This window comes from Silene latifolia, chromosome 1 (genome assembly GCF_048544455.1).
Source record: "Silene latifolia isolate original U9 population chromosome 1, ASM4854445v1, whole genome shotgun sequence".
In the NCBI taxonomy this organism is placed as follows: Eukaryota; Viridiplantae; Streptophyta; class Magnoliopsida; order Caryophyllales; family Caryophyllaceae; genus Silene; species Silene latifolia.
The window spans coordinates 7,204,760-7,224,973 of NC_133526.1; the positions used below are offsets into that span (position 1 = coordinate 7,204,760).

Genomic DNA, 20,214 nt, shown 5'->3' on the forward strand with positions numbered 1-20,214 from the left:
AGGCGGGATCTCGGGTTGAAGCTTGGTAAAAATGGTGTTTTGGTCCGTTTGTTGTTGTTGCTGATAGATGAACCATCTCAACCAAAAACTTAAGGTGATGGTTGATGCCCAACTATTATAAATATTCCTATTACGCTCCCTCACTCAAATGCCCATTGGGCTTGAAGAGTGGTTAGTTGTGCACCGGCCCCCCCGTACCGTGTGCTGGGTTTCCACTTCGAGTTTTGAGGCCCAACTATTATAAATATTTCTATTAGTTGCAGGAATGTTGCTGCTGCTGATGAGGGTTTCGAAAGAGGAAGGGAAAAAGCAGGGGAGTGGGGACGGGTAGAAATAATAATAATAATAATAATAATAAGATTTGATTGGTCCAAAAATTAAACTTAGCGTTAAGTAAATTGTGACGGTCTTATGTTGAGTCGGTAACCAGTATATCACTAACAGGGGAACCCAAATGGCATGACCGCAACATCAACCAATACTTAAAAAGAGGATTAGTAACACACTAACACACTACAACATGTATTAATCGCAATCAACAGGAACACACTACATGTATTAATCTGCTTTTATCTAAAGTATTACTCATAGCCGTAATAGATCACATTTAAGACAACAACTCTATGGAACCTCGACGATTTCTGAACTCTCTACTGGATCTATTTTCCCTTGAATGCTCCACAACTGATCTAATACTTCTTGCATAGTTGGTCGCATTTCTCTTGTACTCTCTAAGCACTCGAAAGCTAGCTGAGCTACTGCCGTCACCTCCTTCTTGATGTTGTCATTTTCGAACCTGAGAAATGGATCAACAAATTGATCCAAGGAACAAGTCTGGATTTTGTTCTAACAAATTGATCCAATGATACGGGATTTTATTTTGTTCTATTTTAAGAATGAATAGAAAGGACAACAATTGACTGAGACACCCAATATGGAAAAGGACAACAAATGACCGGGACAGAGGGGGTAAATGATATTGTAGCCTGACAACAAACAAAACCTACATAATTCAAGAAACGCCGTACTGATATTAATACACAAGTAATTCAAGACATTACTTTATCAGAAGCACCACTGCCTTTTTCATTAAGAAGTAAGAAAAGAGATAACAATGTATATTTTGAAGCTACCAGGCTGTCAGGCTAACACCATACACATAAATGACATAATTTGTAGTTTGTACTACTTCATACTAATAACTATGTAAGTCTTATCCAATTACCAAGACTATTTCAAATAAGTCCTAAATGGCCATCACTGTTACCGCTTAACTGGTCTACCCTTTTCTCTGAACCCCAAGTCAGTCATCAAAATCACACTTTAAGAGCAACATTATGGAGCCTCGACGATTTCTGATGATGTGTCTTCTTTCCCCTGAATACTGCATAGCTGATCTAGTACTTGTTGCATAGTTGGTCTCATTTCTCTTGTACCCTCCAAGCATTGAAAAGCTAGCTCAGCAACTGCTGTTACCTCCTTCTTAATGTTGTCAGATCCAAAGTCGAGGAATGGATCAACAAATTGATCCAAAGAAGAGGTTAGGATTTTGTTCTTGAGCATGTTAAACAAGTTAATATCAGCCCTTTGTCGCGTGATATCAACAGCAGGTTTAGATGAAATCAGTTCAGCCAACACAACCCCAAAGCTATAAACGTCACTTTTTTCATTTAAGTGGTAAGTCTGATAGTACTCCGGGTCCACATAGCCTGGGGTGCCTTGAGGTGAAGTTGATACATGGGTTACGTCTACGGGAAATAGACGAGCCAACCCAAAATCGCAAACCTTAACCGAGAAATCATCATCCAGTAGAATATTTTCGGTTTTGATGTCGCGATGGACAACGTCGGAAGAGTGAAGATACACCACAGCACTCGCTGTTTCTACGGCGATTTTTAATCTTTTGGGCCACGGAAGTAGCCCAAGGTTGGCTTTTTCACCGTGAAGGTGGTCACCACATGTGCCATTTGACACGTATTCGTAGACAAGCACTAGTTCGTTGCACTGGTGAGAAGTGCAGCCGTAAAGAATCACCAAGTTTTGGTGGTGAAGGTTAGCGAGGATTTCGACCTCGTTCAGAAACTGGTCAACTCTTCTGTTGTTCCTCTCGTACATACGTTTGATAGCAACCTCGCGACCATCCCTTAGAGTACCTGATCAGAAAAAAAAGTCACTCATAAACATATATTCTGACAGATTATAGACAAGTTTCACAAGTTTCAAATAAGGTAAATAAGGGTATTAGATTATACCAAGGTAAACCGTGCCAAACCCTCCTCTTCCGAGTTCTTTTGTAGGACTGAAATCATTTGTTGCTTCTTGAAGTTCAGCGATGTCGAAGACCTTGAGCCCAAAGTAGGTGCTTTCATTAGGACCAAACGCATTCGACAACTTGTTGGGAATCTGATTTTGAGAGTCAATGTATTCAGATAATTGATTCTTCTTGTAGCGGCGATAGAGTAAGAATACAATGACTACTAGTATGACACTTCCTGTAACTACTCCAACTGCGATACCTGGAGTAATGTTTTCAATCAAAATCAAATTTGCATTAGTATTACATCACTGCAAAAGCACAAATTGTGCATTCAATAAGTTGAATGATACTGTAGAAAGAAAAAAATACCTATGACAGTACCATGTTTCTTTTTCCCATGACCTGTATTCAAAAAAGAAACCACTGTAAGTAATAGCTGTCCAAATACGAGGCAAGTCAGAAGTAATCCGAGGCAGAACTCAACATTATGTCTGTGCAAAAACTGAACAACTTATTTCTACCCCAAAAACTCAACATTATGTCTGTGCAAAAACTCACTGAAGATGAGAAATATTATGTTTCGTTTTCTGACAGTGTGTGATACAGGACAGACTTATCCAGAGAATTAAACGAGTAGAAGCGCATAAAGGATAAATATGCTAATAGTTCTATTTTGTCATCTGATTTCAATAAAGGTCATAGTGCATCAGTTAGCCATTTCGCATTAACCTGTAAGGCTTCTGATTTGAGTAGTAACTTGTAATGTACTGCACAGATATGGATGGATAAAACGCACAATAGATTACGAAATACATTTAGAGAAAAACTTAATCATATTACATCTCGAAAGAAAATAACTCGGCCTAATAAAGGACAACTTTGTCTATCTTTGCCCTGCGGCCAAAATGACAAGAAGGAAGCTATAAAAGGTCACCGATACTTCTTTAACTCTTGTTAATCACTATTCAAAGTCTGAAGCGGCCATTCTCTTCTTCAGTTTTACGAGCTTGCTCTTTCTCAATTTAAGAAGAAAATCAAGATCATAAGAACTGATAATGCTCTTGAGCTCGTAGTTGGAGATTTTGCCAGGTTTCTTACAACAAAAGGGATATTTGAGAGTGAAATGGTGGAGGATAGTCCGTTACTCTTAAGACAAAATCGGAAGAGGAAAACAGATAGCAAGACCCTTGTACGCAGGACGCCCAGGATATAAGTCCACAGGGCCTCACAAGGGAAAGAAACCCATGTAGAACAGCACGCCAAGAACTGCTTCTAATGTCCAAATCAAAGAAGCTCAAGATCAAAGTGAGAGTATCGCTCTCACTACCCAACAACAAGAACAACTCAATACGATTTTGATTATCAGAATCTGAACAGGAAATAGTAGCCAATTTTGCAGGTACTCCTAGTTATCTGGCGAAGGTAAAAGAATAATAGACTCGGGTGCATCCGATCATATGATAGCTAATCTTGAAGGATTAACAAGTCCAAGAGAAATAACGAATAAACTAAGATTATTCTGCCTAACGGTCAAGTATCCTATGTCTCTCATAGTGTCATACAGGATCACATTATCACATATAAATCAGAATCGCATAGGTCTAAAGGTGTCAAATGTATGTTATGTTCGTTTTCAGACAGTAGGAAAAGCGCACAAAGGAGATTTTGCCACGTTATTGACAGTAAAAGGGATTAAGCATCAAACAAGTTGCATAAATAGACCGCAACAAAATGGAACAGTCGAACCAAAACATCGATACCTAATTGAAAAAAGAAGGGCTATATGGTTCCAGGCTGGTTTGTCATTACATTTCTGCGGTGATTGTCCATTTACAACTGCCTGTATCATATATAGTTTACTTCCAAATTTCCAATGTTTTTGACCATAAAACTCCTTATGAAATGCCACTAGGAAAAGTTCCAAACTACTCCGATTTGAAGACAATCCAACTAAAGTTAAGGATACAAAGTTTATAATGTGGCTAGGTACAAGTCAAGGGACAATTTTAATTAAAACAGAGAAACGAGAAACTGCGGAAATACAAAAATTACCTTGCAAAGCTCCTGGTAACTGACAAGATTCACGATAAATCGAATCTTTACAGAAGCAAACGGGTTGGCTCAATGTCTCATTATAGCCGCATCGTCCCCCCGATTTTAAGCAAATCCCGCATTCTCTTTGATTGGCCTTCCAAGTCATCTCAAACCCTTTACTCACGACCTCGTAAACATTTGACAACCTCCCATTTAATTTGATGACCTCAGTACGAAGCACCGGAAGGAGTATCTTGAACATACATTTGCTGTAACTAGCTCGTTTGTTGTCTGTTGTTACGAGATAGTTAATTCCACTCAAAAACGTGGTGTGCGGTAACAGGTCTTCGGGACAACCAAAATTGAAAGAGAACTCGTCTGAAACAACAGTATCAGAACAATTATAGAAAATTGTCACATTTTGTGACTTTTGTGAAAAATCAAACAGGGATGTCTCCAATGAGGAATTGGTAATTCCTGTCTTGGTTTTAGGACAGGGACCAAGCGATAATTCTTGTTTTGTTACCGCAAGAACACTTGAGTTGTAGTTTATACTTCGAACATTGTAAGTTTGATTGTTGATCTCCAAAGTAAATGAATTCGACCCACATTCCAGCTTGAACGCCGGATGTCCACAGTAGCTCGGACGGGACGAAACCCAAAACGGGTACGTAATGCTCAGTGATGAGCCACAGGTGGAGTTTAGAGGAGCACAGTTGGCATAATGCTCTTCCAGTGTAGCAGGGGATGAAGAAAAGACAAGAAAGGCAAGTATTAGCGAGGTAATTTGGAAGAAACAAGTTAACAATTGTGAAAAATCACAAATTTTTGGATGCATTTTGTTAAAGTTTTGATTTTTTTACCGAAAAGGGAATGAAAATTAAGAAAAAAGAATGAGGAAGGAGGAGAAGAAGAAAGCGTGAAGCGTGAAGAAGATGAACATGTCACTGTCTATTGATTTGCAGTCAGGTATTATTACGGTACGAAATTAGAAGTAGTGTAAGAAGTACAGTAATTGACTTTATAATTTATTTTTATTTTAGAAAATAAATGAATATGGGCAAATGAGATGGGGTCATAGACTCATAGGGGAGGGGGTAGTAAATCTCTTTTACTCCCTATCATTCTCCGTTTCTCCCACATGCGATATGTAAGATGACCATGAATTACAAAACTGACCCGATACGAATAACCTGACCTGTACCTGAAATAAGGATCTGAATCTCACCCGAAATCTGAATTAGTCCGATCAGGGGTGTTAATGAGACGAGACAGCTCGCGAGCAACTCGAGAACGGCTAGGTCAAAGCTCGGCTCGTGCGAGCTCGATTTGGGCTCGGGCTCGGCTCGAGAGCTTAACGAGTCAAGCCGAGCAAAGGCTAGCTCGACTCGAAAAGCTCGTGAGAGGCTCGAACATGTGTAATTACATAAGATATTGCTCATATTTTATAAAAATATTTTATTATGATTATATCGTTGTATCACACATATCAAATGTCTTGCTGATTTGACAAATTTTTTTATATATAACCTTCGAATCTTGTAGCAGAGAAAGAAGTAGAGACAATTGACATAGTGTTCCTCTAGTTTAAAGGAATACAATTGACATAGTGTTCCTCTAGTGTAGCAGAGAAAGAAGTAGAGACAAGAATGATGGTTAGGAGAATAATTTTGACAAAACAACTTGGAAATTTTGACAATGTACGACGCATTTTGATAGATTTGATAATTTTGTTCTTTTTTTTCAATTTTTGAAGGAGGGGAAAACTTGAAGAAAGCTGGAAGGAAGAGGAGAAGAGGAGGAAGAAAGCCTAAGACCATCCCCAAGCAAGGTCAATTGGTAGGTCATGACCTTGCTTGGGTCAAGTTAATTACAAATTAAGAGGAGGATTAGGATGACCCAAGGTAGAGAAGGTCAATTTGTGACCTAAGTTAGAGTAAATTGACCCACCAATTGACCCTCCATGTGTCACAATTTTATTGGTTAGAACATTTAAAAAAAAAAAAAAAAGAGAAAATTAAATAAAGTGGAAGTAAGAGAAATGTTTTGGTGGGGTAGTGAATATGGTAAATGATTGGAAATGTTGGAAAGTGGAAAAATGATTGGGTTATTGACCTAGGTCGTGACCTTCTGCTTGGGAGGGTGAAAGTGGGTCAAGATTAATAAGTTGTAATTAAGAGAAAAATTCCGATTGACCCGATTAAGTCGACCTTTTGCTTGGGGATGGTCTAAAGAAGGAGAAGTCGTAAACATGTCATGTCATGGTTATTATTATGGTACAAATTAAGAAAGAAAAATATACTGTAAGAAGTAAATTGGCCTTTTATTAAAAGAAAAAACAGATGAATATCAGAATATACATAAATGACGATTTGCACCTACTGATGTTTACTTTTGTGATGTGAAATTCGGGATATTGATTCGGGTACCGGACTATTGACCCGACCCATATAAGCTACAGTACGGCTTCGTTTGCCCCATAGATGCCTAGATGGCATGTCCCCAATGTTGCTGGCTCGGCCCGTACCCTAGAAAAGCAAATAATTTTAAAATATTGCATCAGCTTGTTGGGCGCCCGACCCTGCTCGACCTCCCCTAGGGGCCTAAGCTAGACAATGCAAACCGACCAGAATGACCTGGTTTGGTACGGCTGATCTGAGACTCGAAAGTAACCCGGTATTGTCTAACTGAGACGCCTTCTTGATCCAGCCCCACTTGAACCTTGATTGAACCAAAGTGACCGATTTTTAAGTGATTCGATCCAAAATGATCCGGATCATACTCAAAATAAAGCATTAATTGATTTTAACATTTCAAATAAAATATAGAATTTTAAAATACTCTATAATATTCAAACCAATACTATTTAAATTATTTTAACCACTCACCCGACCCTAAATGTCTCATATTCATAAATGACCCAACCCAAAGTATTATAACAACTTAACATCTAAATTGACCGAAACCTAAAAGGACAAGTATACGTAAATTTTTGTAAATTTTACGAGTACATAAAAAACAAGTATATGTAAAAGTTTTATTTTATTTTACGAGTACATAAAAAACAAAAATTTTATTTATTTCTAAAATTACACGCCCTCAATTTTTTTCCAAATCTCTTATGAATATCGTATTGCCTACGCCTCCATTTTATTAGTTTATTGTATATTCTCTCTTATACCCCTAAACTTTTTCGTTTTCTAAGATGTAACCCTCGTTTTTCACAAAAAAACTCTGACCGACAATAATTCTCAGTTACGAGTTCTGAAAACGGTTTTTTCAAACCAATTATCTCGTCAAGGCCTTGAATTTGAAAAAAAAATATTCACCGCTTTCTGAACTCGTAGCCGCTAGTTATGGTTGGTCAAAGCTTCTTTAGCGAATAAATTTTGACTAATCATAATTCCCGATTGCCGGTTGAGATGTCGATGAATTCTTTTTCAAACTGAACCTCTTAAAGACGGTCAATTTGAAAAAAAAAAAAAGTTTATAGTACTCTGAATTTATAGTTAAGAGTTATTAACAGTTAAAATTTTTTTTAAAAGAAAAGAGAGTTGCATTTTGGAATGAGAGAATAGCCTATTTTAAGACGATTGAAAAAAATTGTGGAGGTCTGTTGACTAAAGTAATGTCCCATTACTCCATGTCTCCATTAGTGATTGTGACTTGCAAGAGTTTCAATATTTGTTTGTTTTCTATTTATGAATTTCTCGTATGATTATGAACTTTGACACATAGAGTGATATACTGATATGTCCCGACTCCGTGTTTGGTTGTACAAGAAATTTTTTGCCACTCCGGACCGTACTTATTATTAACCCATATATACGTACTTAAAATGTTAACGCGTTATCTTTCTTTGGAGTATGTTACAAGGAATTTGACCAAATTTATTAAGGGTTATACTGTTTCGATTATTTATTAACTTATTTTATTTTTGCATATCTTAGTCAATTATTATTCTTTTTATTTTAATAATGAACTTAATAAGTAATTTGATCATTCACCTTCAATTTATTCCACATGTCATTTATTAATTGGTCTCATCCTCTTTCCCTGATCTTTGTGTGAAAAGTAAATGACAACAATTGACGGGATGGAGTGAATATTAATAATTAGTTAGTCTACTTTAGAACGGATACATTAAAATGGATCAAGTGTCTAGATGTGACAATCAGATCAATCAGATTGAGTTTGAGTCGAGTCAAGTCGAGTAAAGTTCAGGTCATATCAGGCCAACCTACCCTTTCAAGCCGAGTCATGTTCTTTTGATATCAGGTCAACCTATCTTATTAAATCAGACATATCAATCTCAACACTAAATTACTTTCTTTTTTATTAATATTAACCTTAATAATTGTCGGGTCATTAATTTAATCGAGTCAACATCAGATTGGATCGGGTCAGACTTGCCAGCACTACAAGTATTATCCCACATATGCATATCAAACAAATCTATTGTTTTTCTTTATACATTCTGGTTTGTTTTATTCTAACTATTTGATTTGTCTTAAACTTAGAATAGATATACTCATTTTAGATGGAAACTTATGATTAATTATTTGTGTCGACCCAGTGTCACGCACAATATATAACACATCATCTAATAGGTGTAATTTAGTATTTTTTTACATTTTCACCCTTACATTTTAATTAAAGAATATAGTTTAAAATTGTAAAATTAAAATAACTCAAAAATGTGATGATTTGCGTATATAGATTAAATATTTTTCAGCATGAAACTAATTGTACCGTTTTATAAATCTCAAATAATATTAATAACTTTGTTGTCACAAAACTAATAGTTTCATATAAAAATATACAACTCTTGTATAAGATCGTCATATATCATAGGAATGGGCAATAGAAGAAGGGTGATGCTCATTCACGAACGGATTTTACTATTTCATAGACAAAAATGACCATTTTATCCTTGTATATCTTCCATTTTACTTTCATTTATCTTCTCCCTCTACCTCTTAACCACCACCTCTGCCCCCCACCGACACCCACCAGCCCCTCCCCCCTGATCCGACAACCACCCAGAATCGCCCCTGCCACCCGCCTAGACCTACCGCTCCCTTCCCCCACACGCTAGAACCGCCCATCTCACCCAACTCACACCAACAACGACCCGTCCAAACTCCGCCTACACCCCTGTCGTGCGACCATCCGCCGCCCACCACAACCCGACATTTACCCTCGCCCCCACCATCCCACCCTCCATTTCTCCATAACCCTAATTTTTATAATCCCAACTTAATTACATCTCTTTAATTTATTCATATAAAAAATTGATACATAATAGTAATGAATTTTGAATTATTAGTTGATTAATATGAATGGAAGATTAATGATTAAGTAATTTGGTCTGAATTTGATAATCTTGAGAGGAAGAGAGAAATGAAGTTTTTTTTTCCGGGTTCGACTACCAGTTGAAGCCATGATCACTTGGCCAATGCAGTCCCGAGGGGTGTCTTATATTGTCGATGTGGTGGTGCGGGAATTCATGGACCCGGGATTCAACCCCCTCGTCGTAAAAAAAGTTTTTTTTTCTTTTTTTTTTTAGGAAGAAGGGTATGGGAGGGAAAACAAATGACAAAAAAGTACATGAAAGAGTAAATATCGTCCATGAAAAAGCAACTACATAGAAGAATAGCCAAAAGTTAGCATCTAAATTATTTATATTTTAACTTTATTTTAATAACCCGTTATCTTTTGTGTTATGACCAATACAAACATATTTAATTCTACAAACTATCAATATAAAATGCTCCATATGTAGTTATCAAAATAAAATAATTTTTACAAATTTATTAGCTCATTTACGTGGACTTCTTGTTATTGGACTAATCTTTTACATAAAATAACCTTATTAAATAATTTCCGAAATTTTAAATTCATATCTAATATTGACCATACAACGATTTCATAACATGAATCAAACACCGAGTAAGTTATCTTTCTTTTTCGTTAGATTATGAATAAACTCATCTTAAAACTGTTACCCCGATAACTTTACAACTAACATTTAAAAGCTTTACTCATATTAACAACTTTTTATTTGTACTCCCGTTGTTCCGGTTATTTGTTTGCCTATTTCATTTTGGGTTTCTCAGACTCTCAGTCATTTATTTGTCTTTCTATTTTGAGAAGGTCTTTAATGGATAATTGATTACTCCATACTCAATTTGGTCTAGTTATCATCTACTCCGTAATAATTAACCACTTCTCTTTCTTTAATCTTTATGCCAAAAATAAAGTCAAATAAATAACCAAAAGTCCAGAACATGAATATGAGATTTCAAAGTGGACAAAGCCCAATCTACCCAGCTTGAGCACCCCAAGTTGCCATTTAGGCTAACCAGAAGTGAATATCTGGGCTCAAAACGAACCATCAACCTCAAATTGGGCGGGCTATTTACGCGCCCTTAAATTGGGGAGGCTATTTACGTGGCCAGGCTACGAGCTATTACAAAAATTGGGAAAATTGTTTACATTTTCTTTTGTCAACCCTTTCAAAAGTGGTATTCTCTCAGGGGCAAAGTAGCAAATTATAGGCTAAATTTGGGCTTATATGCAAATTGGTCTCAAACGTTTTTAAATGTGCAATTTATCCCTAAATGTTTGATACTATATGTAAATTAAACCAATTTTAAAATTTCGGGAATTTTAATCTACTACCACCCTCCCCACCACCGTCACACACTCCTTCACCACCATCAGAATATTTTCGGGTGAGGATTTGTGATGAAACATACTCATTTTCCTGCCTCTTAATAATGTATGCTATCCTTCGTAAAAAACTGTTGCCTAATGGAGTGATGATGGCTTCTATGTCGAATCAACATGGAAGCAATCTATCATGGGGGGCGCGGAGTGTTCTTCATGGCCTTCAATTTGTTCGGGAACATATTGGGTGGAAACCTGGCTTGGAGTCTGAATTAAACATTTGGACTAATAAGTGGGTTGGTGGGCGATGCCCGGAGTCTAGCGGAAGGGTGTTGAGTATGGATCATGTAGCTCTTCGAAATTTGACGGTAAAGGATCTAAGGATAAATGGCCGCCATGGTGCTAATATGAGGTGGAATGAAGACTTAATTAAGTTTATCATGGAGGAGGAAAGTGCTAATGCTGTCTTAGCTCAGCCTATTTGTCGGTCACTGATATCTGATGATATCTATTGGTTACATACTAATGATGGTATTTATAGTGTGAAGAGTGGCTATGGGACACTTTTTGGGGAATACATGGACCGCCATGGAACATGTAAGGATAAGGATAGGATTAATGCTGTTGGTCGAAGGTTCTGTAAACGGTCTCTGTGGAGGTTACCAGGTCCACAAGCATGGAAAATCCTCATTTGGCGGATCATTAGTGATTCACTCTCCGTAGGTAGTGGTTTTGCACGACGTAATATAGGGGTCGATCCGGAATGTAAATTGTGTAAGGGTGGTGAGATGGCCCTGGAAACCATGGAACATTTATTTCGGGACTGTCCTGTGTCCCGAAGGTTGTGGGCCTCAACTGACCTGGGAATTCGAACTGATTACGATTCTTTTCTTAACATTGGAACATGGGTTATTGATTGGGTGTCTTATTTGGAAAATTTAGAAGGCATGAAGGAACGTCAGATTCGGTTTTTAGCAATGTTTTGGTGCATTTGGAGTATTCGTAACCGGATACTCTTTCAGGGAATGGATTTTCATCCTATCATGTTCTTCAATTTATGGACACAAAATGTAAGTACAGCGATAAGCGCTATTGATGTTAACAAAAAAAAGATCATGTAACTCAGTTGGGAATTTAAGCACTATTGATGGGGAAAGTAGTGAATGGATTCGTGAAAGTAACCCGATGTGTGTTGTAGGCATGATTAGATATTGTGATGTTGTACGGGTGATGGTTGATGCGGGATGGAAGGGGCAGAATAATGCAGGGATTGGTTGGACTGCTAAATCTGGAAGTGGGGAGAGGTTGTTTTGGACAAGCAAAAGGATAAGAGCTGAGTCGGCATTGCAAGCTGAGGGTCTTGGGGTGCTTTCGGTGATTTTGTGGGCAAGGGAAAGGGGTTATCGCCACTTGGAGATTTCATCGGACTGCCTTTCTTTGGTTCGACAGTTGGCAAGGATGGAGACACCACATCATCTTCTAAAGGCTATTTTGGAAGATATTCAAGCTTGTTTTTCTTTTTTTCACTGTTTAGCTTTCAGTTTTATTCCGCGAACTTTTAACTCTGATGCCCATAGCCTTGCTTGTAAGGCCATGGTTAGGTAGGTTTATCTTTCTTTACAGCTGCCAAAAAAAAAAAAAAAAAAAAAAAAATAATGTATGCTATCCCAATTTATGTACTCCCAACTCTCCAAGGCATGCATATTGGATATGGAAAAATACACCGTGCCTTTATCATACTTGTCATATAACATTCCACCTTCAGAGTTGTTTTTTTGACCTGGCCCGATTGGCATGCAGTCACAATGGGCTTGGATATTGTATTTTGAAAATTATGAAATTTTGACCCGCTAACCCATCCCAAACTTGCTAAGGGAAAAAAAAAAAAACTTCATTTAAGCCCAGCCCTCGGCAGCCCTAACCTGTATTCGATAACCTAGACTTATCGTGTCCGCCGCCACCCATCACTAGTGCTAATAATGAACGGAAGTTTCATCACATACAAAATAAATCCTCAATTTGCAAATGAAATCAATCCATAATTATAAAATCCTAAAATTCTTATTCAATCAAATGTGAGTATTAATTATGAAATTAAATTTTGTATCTATGCCTTTTAGCAACGTCAATAATATTGCTAGGCCTTGCATTAGACAGTAATATAAATGTAACCTGATAATAGACATAAACGTTAGATATCTCCCCAGTCACATGCTGGTTCAAAAATCCATTTTCTCCGATAAATGCGTTACAGATACCAAGTTTCGCGATGATCAACTTACTAATCGAATCATTTGCATGCCCAAAATCCTTACGACCAGCTTGTTTACGAACTATATTGCCATTGTCCACGGCACTTTGAAAATAAGGGAGACAATCTTTAATCACCTTTTTATCTTTGTCAATCGTATTAGGGTCGGACATGAGTGCTTGTGTATCCGTCAAGAGTTTGCGTGCAGCATTGTCTGCACAATCTAGTATTGCCTCAATAACATCTACATTCGACACAATTTGGCGATCACTGTTCTTGACGCAATCGATACAAGGCGATGGAGCGAAGGTACCGGCACACATTTGCTGGATGAGTTTATCGTTACTAGCGTGTACGTAAGATGGTGAAAGGATTGTTGAGAGTAATATGGTACAACTAATTATTAGGATTATCACATGGTTGGAAGTCATATTTTTTTTATCATACAATAAGAAAAGAACAAGTGTAAACATCAATCAATATATATACATAAATAACGGTGGAGTAAGGGGGGATAGCAGGGACGATCGTGGTACATTAGGAAAGCCTTATTTGTGTTGTGGAAATAAATAAAGCTATGGAAAAAATAAAGTACTTTTGTAACTATTGAATAATAAATAGAAATTAAAGATATGATTGCAAAATCTTGGATATATTAACTTCGGACGACCTTGTCTAACAATTAAACGACTAATTTATCTAATCATAGTTATGAAATTGACTTACTTCTCAACTTTAAGACAAAAATTTAACCTTCTCTCTATTAAATATTACAACATCAGTTATTTATAGTGATTTAGGACATTGCATCTTTGGTATTTAGATTTATTACCTCCATAGTTACTAGTAGTCTAGTACTACCCATTAACTTCATTTATGCAACCTTCTCTCTAAAGTGATGATTCTCTCTAAAGTGAATGTGAAATGTATTTCACGAGAAATAACTCTGCATCTCGTTATTCTTTATAAGTTCTCATAATAAAGTTACAAAATTAACTCTCATTTTCCTTTATTTAATGTGCCATTAATGAGCTAGTAGATGAGAATTTCTCAATCACTTTCATTGCTCATTTTCACTCAACAAAAAGGTGAACAAGTAAAACTGTCTATACTGTAATACATAGTGTTTAATTTTAGGAACACAAACTGAATGGAGTTCGTTCCCGGGTTCTTAATATTGAACACAATGGTTCTTCCAGCAAAACAATTTGCAAAATAAACTTGAAGCTTCACATAAGCACAACCGATGGTAAAAATGGACCGCACTGGTTTCGAATACTGACTAGCGATATTCGAAACCTCGATTATTGATTACACGCTTAACCCAAATCCCACTAACAGGGGAAACCAAATGGCACTTGAACATCAACAAATACTTACAAATACGCTTTCAAAAAATATGGTCTTAATAATTTTCATTAGTTAGAGAAACATCCATAGTCAAAAAAGGACTTGTTATTTGATTAAGACACAAAACAAATTATAATAAAAATCATCATAATCATAATATAATATACTTCATTATTGTTACATGTTCTTCCCTTCCTCCAAACATTATCAAACCTACACACCTTACCTTATACAATCCTTCCAAAAAAAACCCCACCTAAATGCCTCAAAAAAACAACCCATATTACTCATGCATAATCATCCCTATAATTCTTCTAAGACTCAATCATCTCATTTCTTCTGCTCCATCATCTATTCCTAATAATCTTGTAGATGAACACTATGCAGGTTGTGCTCCTCTAAATTCAACTTGTAATTTCCTACAAAATATTACTTATCCTTTCTATGATGGTTCAGTACTTGCTGAATATTGTGGTCATCCCGGGTTTAAGCTATCATGTAAATCGAATAATCTTACTATTAAGATCAAAAACGAAACTTACAATATACTTTCCATAAACTATAAGTCCAATTCGTTTATTGTAACAAAACCACAATTTTCGCAAGGACCTTGTCCTGCGACAAAACCCGAGTTGACTAATACCTCTTTGGATTTATCGCTCTTTAATTTCACGTCCAACTCGGAAAATCTAGCTCTCTTTTATAATTGTTCATCAAAACTCGACTCAAATTCACCCTTTTCTTTTGATTGCGATGCTTATAAATATGGAGCACCCGTGCTTGACATCCAGAACAATTTTTTTGCAATCGACGAGAAATGGGAGGATAAACTTAAGGGCTTATGTGAAATCGCGATATACGTTCCCGTTCTTAGGGAGCAAAAGATCGATTTAATTAAGAATTTGACAGATGTTACCGTTGGTGATGTTGTGAGTAAAGGGTTTGAATTGAAATGGGTTATTGATGATAGTCAATGTGTTGATTGTGTAAGTTCAAATGGAAGATGTGGATACAACACGACATTGAACAAACCCGTTTGCTTTTGTCGTGATGCGGTTTACAATCGAACTTGCTTTGACTCTACCGCGATATCACCAAGTATGTCTCCGAATTCTCCAGGTAAGTGCTTCATTCGTATACAAAAACTCAAATAAGATTGTTGTACGTCAATACATCCTATTTAAATAGTTAAGGTAAGTATGTACTCGTATATGATAGATCGATTTACAACGGTCTTACACCAGATCGATTATAATGAGAATCACTATAGTTTTAAAGTGAATCGATTATTCAAAGGTGAATCGATCATTCACTTTTACCTAGCGTAGAACGGTAGTATAACGCAAGACATTGTAAACCCTTTGAATTAGCATTTGCTCGTTTATTTTGAATGCGATTTTCTTACGAGTTTTGTTGTTAATTCGTCAAAATATTATTAGAAAAAGTTGTTTCAATTTACTGACCAAGTCCACCTGTCAAAAAAAAATAAAAAATTACTGACTAAGCTTATGATGTTTTTAGTTGACTTTTGTTGGTACATTCATAATTTCGGCTCTCCTTTGAGATAGTCTAAACTAAACCGACAAAAATATCACTATTTTTTGATAAAAAAATGGTAAATTAATAATTAAAAGTTATAATTAAAAGAGAAAATTATTGATTACAGCCTTTTATAAACCACTTTTTGAAAATTACAGCCTTATATAATTTTTTTTTGAAAATTACAACCAAAATTTTACTTTTCTTCTAAAATTGCACCACAACCATGTTTCCGGTGAAATTTGTTAAAATGTGACCGAAATGCCCTTGCTTAAATGTTTGTCTACTTACCCAGATGATATCAATTTACACTCATTTTTTTCACTTATTACCTCTCATTTAATCTAAACCTCATCTAAACTCATCTTCCTCAACATTTATCTCTAAAATTATCTCCAAATTACTCGCTAATTTGTACCGTACTTCATTTCTCTACCGTAATTCATCCCCCATTGTAAAAAAAAAAGGCTCCGGAGTGAGGATTCATACACCTTTGTTTGCTTTAATTTTATCTTCAATTTGTTGTTGTTGAATGTCACTGCAAATTTCTGGGTTTTCCCCAATTTGTTGTTTTTCAATTGATTGAATCGAATTTTTAGGGTTTGGTCAAATTCCCCAATTCAGGTTTTGATCTTAAATTCCTTTTTTAATGCATGTGATTGTATTAGATATTGGTAGGAATTTGTAGGGGCTTCCTACTTTGAAGAACCCTAATTAATTTCAATTTGGGAAAAATTGATTTAGAAGGTATAAAAGAGAGATGAAGAATGTAAATATGGTAGAATTAAATTTCGTATAAAATGGAAATAGGGTAGAATTCAATTTCGTATAAAAAAGAGCAAATGGAAATAGGGTTGAATTGAATTAGAATGATTAATTAGGAATATTGTTGAACTTTGATGAGGAATTAGCTAGAGAGATGAAGAAGTTGTCAAAATCTCATGAAGGAGATGAAGTTTAAGGGAGTAGAAAGGAGGAAGGTAAGGGCATTTTGGTCATAAAAGATGAACTTAAGTGACAAAAATTCAATTAGGAGTCAATTGTCCACCGGAGTTAAAGTTTTGGGCGTAATTTCCCATCTGAAATAAAATTTTGGATGTAATTTTAAAAAAAAATTATATAAGGCTGTAATTTTCAAAAAGTGGTTTATAAAAGGATGTAATCAACAATTTTCTCTAATTAAAATTATCACTTTCTAACATTAAACCGATGATAAATTTTTATTAAAAAATTGTACTCGTACATTTTATTGTGAACAGTCACATTTTCTCCGCCTTAACCTCAGACGGATATCAACCTTCTGAAATGAGAATTCACGTCATAATTTTGACATGAAAAATGTACGAGTAGTAGTTAGGGTACGGCTAACATACTTGGACTTGGTCAATTACACAATTTATGCAAGATAATTACATGGTGTAGAAAACGACTTGTTACTTGTACAAACGTTATACTGTTATTGACTTATAGTAGTGTAGAGAAAAATAATATAGGGGTCAATGACTCATACATAAAAAAAATAATAATAATCATAATATCGTCCGAAAGTAGGTGTAACTATAGTTATCAGAATTTCATTAGTCACGTATAATATGTTTAGGATATAAAAAGTTGTGATCGGTTTCGATGTTTATAGTAGGTGGGAATGTGGGATTATGATTGGATGGATGATTTGTCAATTACGAGTATTTGATTATAATTTTTTTAAGTATTTCAATTATACTAAGCTCAAACGAGATTCGGATCCAATCCTTAGTGAGCTTGGAGTCATCTCGGATTTGGTCATTCCCAGCTCGGCCTCTAGCTCAATATTGGTCTAAATGCACTTAATCCGAGTTTTGACCGAATTGATATTAAGGACTTTTTAAGCGAATGAGAGGCATTATATTTACTGCCGTAGTCGCGACTGTGGAAAGAGTGACGGTCATGACCTTGATATAGTGTTCTACACTATTCTTTCTAACTGTTGGAGTTTTATGCTCCTCATTACAGTTTTGATTTGGTTGTTAGACTGACTGTGGTCTGTTTGTTTCAATGTAGATGGGAAAAAGAAGAGTTATGGCACTGTCGTAGGTAATTACTCCATTCAATTAAATTCTCGATGTTTTCTTTCTAAACCTGTCAAATAAATTCACTGTATTTCGATCATATGATCCACAAAACATTCTCTTAGTCGAATGAAATAACTAGTACTGTATAAGTTTACAATCATTTCACATATTCAAGAGATCAGTACTCCCTCCGTCCCAGTCAATAGTTTACATTTACTTTATTTCCCCTCACAAAATAAAGTCAATGTAAACTATTCACTGGGACAGAGGGAGGGAGTAATTGTTTTGTCAATGTTACTGCAAGTCGAAAACTCATAAACGTGGGAGTATTGTATTGATGCAGGGGTAGCAGTAGTAGGAGCATTAGCTGTCGGTACCATGATTATAGCCTTTCTTTTCTTCCTTAATAAGCGCCGAAGGAGGATGCAATTATCCACCTCTGTATCTCGCGTCTCCCAAATACATGATCGTAACACATTCTCGACTACATTAGATCCAAATGTAAGCACCTATTTTGGAGTCAATCTCTTCAGTTACAATGAGCTCAAAGAAGCGACTGCTTCCTTTGATCCTGGGAAGGAACTCGGACAAGGAGGATTTGGCACCGTTTACTATGGTATGTATGGTTTAACAATCCGCTAACCTCTCTTCCCGTATGTACAATATATCTCTCAGAACACGTCAATAATATTTTGCCGCCACCCTCTTCTAATCAGGTACCCTTAAGGATGGACGTGAGGTAGCAATCAAACGCCTATATGAAAACAACAGCAAAAGGGCAGAGCAATTCCTGAATGAGGTTGAAATCCTTGCTAACCTACGCCACAAGAATCTAGTTAAGCTTTACGGTTGCACATCTCACCAAAGTAGGGAGCTTCTTCTCGTGTACGAGTTTGTACCAAATGGTACAGTTGCTGATCATCTACATGGTAGAAAAGCCGACCTTAGGCTGCTACCATGGCCCACAAGGCTACGCATTGCAATAGAAACAATTTGGTCTTGTTTGGTGTACCTTCACTCTTCTGACATTATCCATCGTGATGTCAAAACTCAGAATATACTTCTTGATAGGAACTTCTCGGTTAAGGTGGCTGATTTTGGATTGTCTCGTCTATTCCCATTAGATGTCACCCATGTGTCAACCGCTCCTCAAGGCACTCCAGGTTATGTAGACCCTGAATACCATCAATGTTATCAACTTACGAGAAAAAGTGATGTTTACGACTTTGGAGTTGTGTTGGCGGAGTTTATATCATCTAAGCCAGCCGTTGATGTCACCAGACGGAGAGCTGAAATAAACTTGTCGAATATGATAGTAACTAAGATGCAAAGTAACAGGTTGGATGACTTTGTGGATCCATTGCTCGGGTTTGAATCAGATGACATAAAGAAGGAAATAACCGCAGTAGCAAAACTGGCTATTCAGTGTTTGCTAAGTACACGAGAAATGAGACCGTCTATGCAACAAGTATTAGAAAGGTTATACAACATTCAGGATCAAAATGATAGACATGTTAGACCAGAAGAACTCGAGATTCCATCGGATGATGTTTTTATGCTGAAGGGTGAGTTTTCACCAACTTCACCACCAAGGGACGATAATTCGTCAAGGCGTAACCATGCTAGTGCTTGAGCATCAGTTCTTTCTTATACTGATGAAACACTGATATTTATTCAGTTAATTGTTTTATATTCATCTATGTAAAAAGAGCAGCCAGCTAGCTTCATGTTTGTACCAATTTTCAGATTGACTAAAGATTGTATATATGGAGCTTGTATATATGTTTTCTTAGAGATTGTTCACCTATGGGAAACCAGGATTTAAATATTTGAATAAGAAGGCCGGATTGTTCACCAATTTTCAGATTGACTCCGAGTGGCATTTCCTCGTGATACTTACTTGCTTTGACCTTAATCTTTGGGCTTTGACTTACTTTGGGCCTTGACTTGGCTTCAATCCAAAAGCATTTGACTCTTCTTAGCCCATTAATTGGGATGTGTTTGGTCCAAGACATTAGTGTAGAAATGTCCAACACACTTCCTAAACTCGGAATGCGATT

General features: G+C 36.4%; 3 protein-coding genes across 4 annotated transcripts; 2 read left to right on the plus strand and 1 right to left on the minus strand.

Annotated features, from left to right (window-relative positions):
• Positions 1-1,061: 1,061 nt before the first annotated feature.
• Positions 1,062-5,217, minus strand: LOC141647913 (LEAF RUST 10 DISEASE-RESISTANCE LOCUS RECEPTOR-LIKE PROTEIN KINASE-like 1.2). The gene is made up of 4 exons (XM_074456319.1): positions 4,310-5,217; positions 2,627-2,659; positions 2,253-2,516; positions 1,062-2,153 (listed from the first exon to the last, which is right to left on the minus strand). The coding sequence occupies exons 1-4, from the start codon at positions 5,127-5,129 to the stop codon at positions 1,336-1,338; spliced, it is 1,935 nt and encodes a 644-aa protein (XP_074312420.1). The 5' UTR covers positions 5,130-5,217; the 3' UTR covers positions 1,062-1,335.
• A 6,976-nt stretch (positions 5,218-12,193) lies between these two features.
• LOC141631987 (uncharacterized) lies at positions 12,194-12,568 on the plus strand. Its single transcript, XM_074444599.1, has one exon. The coding sequence runs from the start codon at positions 12,194-12,196 to the stop codon at positions 12,566-12,568; it is 375 nt and encodes a 124-aa protein (XP_074300700.1).
• A 2,177-nt stretch (positions 12,569-14,745) lies between these two features.
• LOC141647988 (LEAF RUST 10 DISEASE-RESISTANCE LOCUS RECEPTOR-LIKE PROTEIN KINASE-like 1.2) lies at positions 14,746-19,968 on the plus strand. 2 transcript variants are annotated; one of them, XM_074456426.1, is made up of 4 exons: positions 14,746-15,683; positions 18,144-18,176; positions 18,498-18,770; positions 18,871-19,968. In XM_074456426.1, exons 1-4 carry the CDS (start codon positions 14,825-14,827, stop codon positions 19,785-19,787), a joined length of 2,082 nt encoding a protein of 693 aa, XP_074312527.1. In that variant the 5' UTR covers positions 14,746-14,824; the 3' UTR covers positions 19,788-19,968. The 2 variants fall into 2 exon arrangements, with proteins under 2 accessions (XP_074312527.1, XP_074312605.1); XM_074456504.1 differs by having other exon boundaries at positions 14,746-15,662.
• Positions 19,969-20,214: the final 246 nt, after the last annotated feature.

Bases quoted from the DNA above. Each gene is read 5' to 3' on its own strand.
- LOC141647913 (XM_074456319.1), bottom strand. From the start codon at position 5,129: ATGCATCCAAAAATTTGTGATTTTTCACAATTGTTAACTTGTTTCTTC. The intron at 2,660-4,309 runs GTAATTTTTGTA...TTTTGAATACAG, and splicing joins GTTACCAGGAGCTTTGCAAG to GTCATGGGAAAAAGAAACAT. The intron at 2,154-2,252 runs GTATAATCTAAT...TTTTCTGATCAG, and splicing joins GTTTGGCACGGTTTACCTTG to GTACTCTAAGGGATGGTCGC.
- LOC141631987 (XM_074444599.1), top strand. From the start codon at position 12,194: ATGGTTGATGCGGGATGGAAGGGGCAGAATAATGCAGGGATTGGTTGG.
- LOC141647988 (XM_074456426.1), top strand. From the start codon at position 14,825: ATGCCTCAAAAAAACAACCCATATTACTCATGCATAATCATCCCTATA. The intron at 18,177-18,497 runs GTAATTACTCCA...GTATTGATGCAG, and splicing joins GAGTTATGGCACTGTCGTAG to GGGTAGCAGTAGTAGGAGCA. The intron at 18,771-18,870 runs GTATGTATGGTT...TCTTCTAATCAG, and splicing joins ATTTGGCACCGTTTACTATG to GTACCCTTAAGGATGGACGT.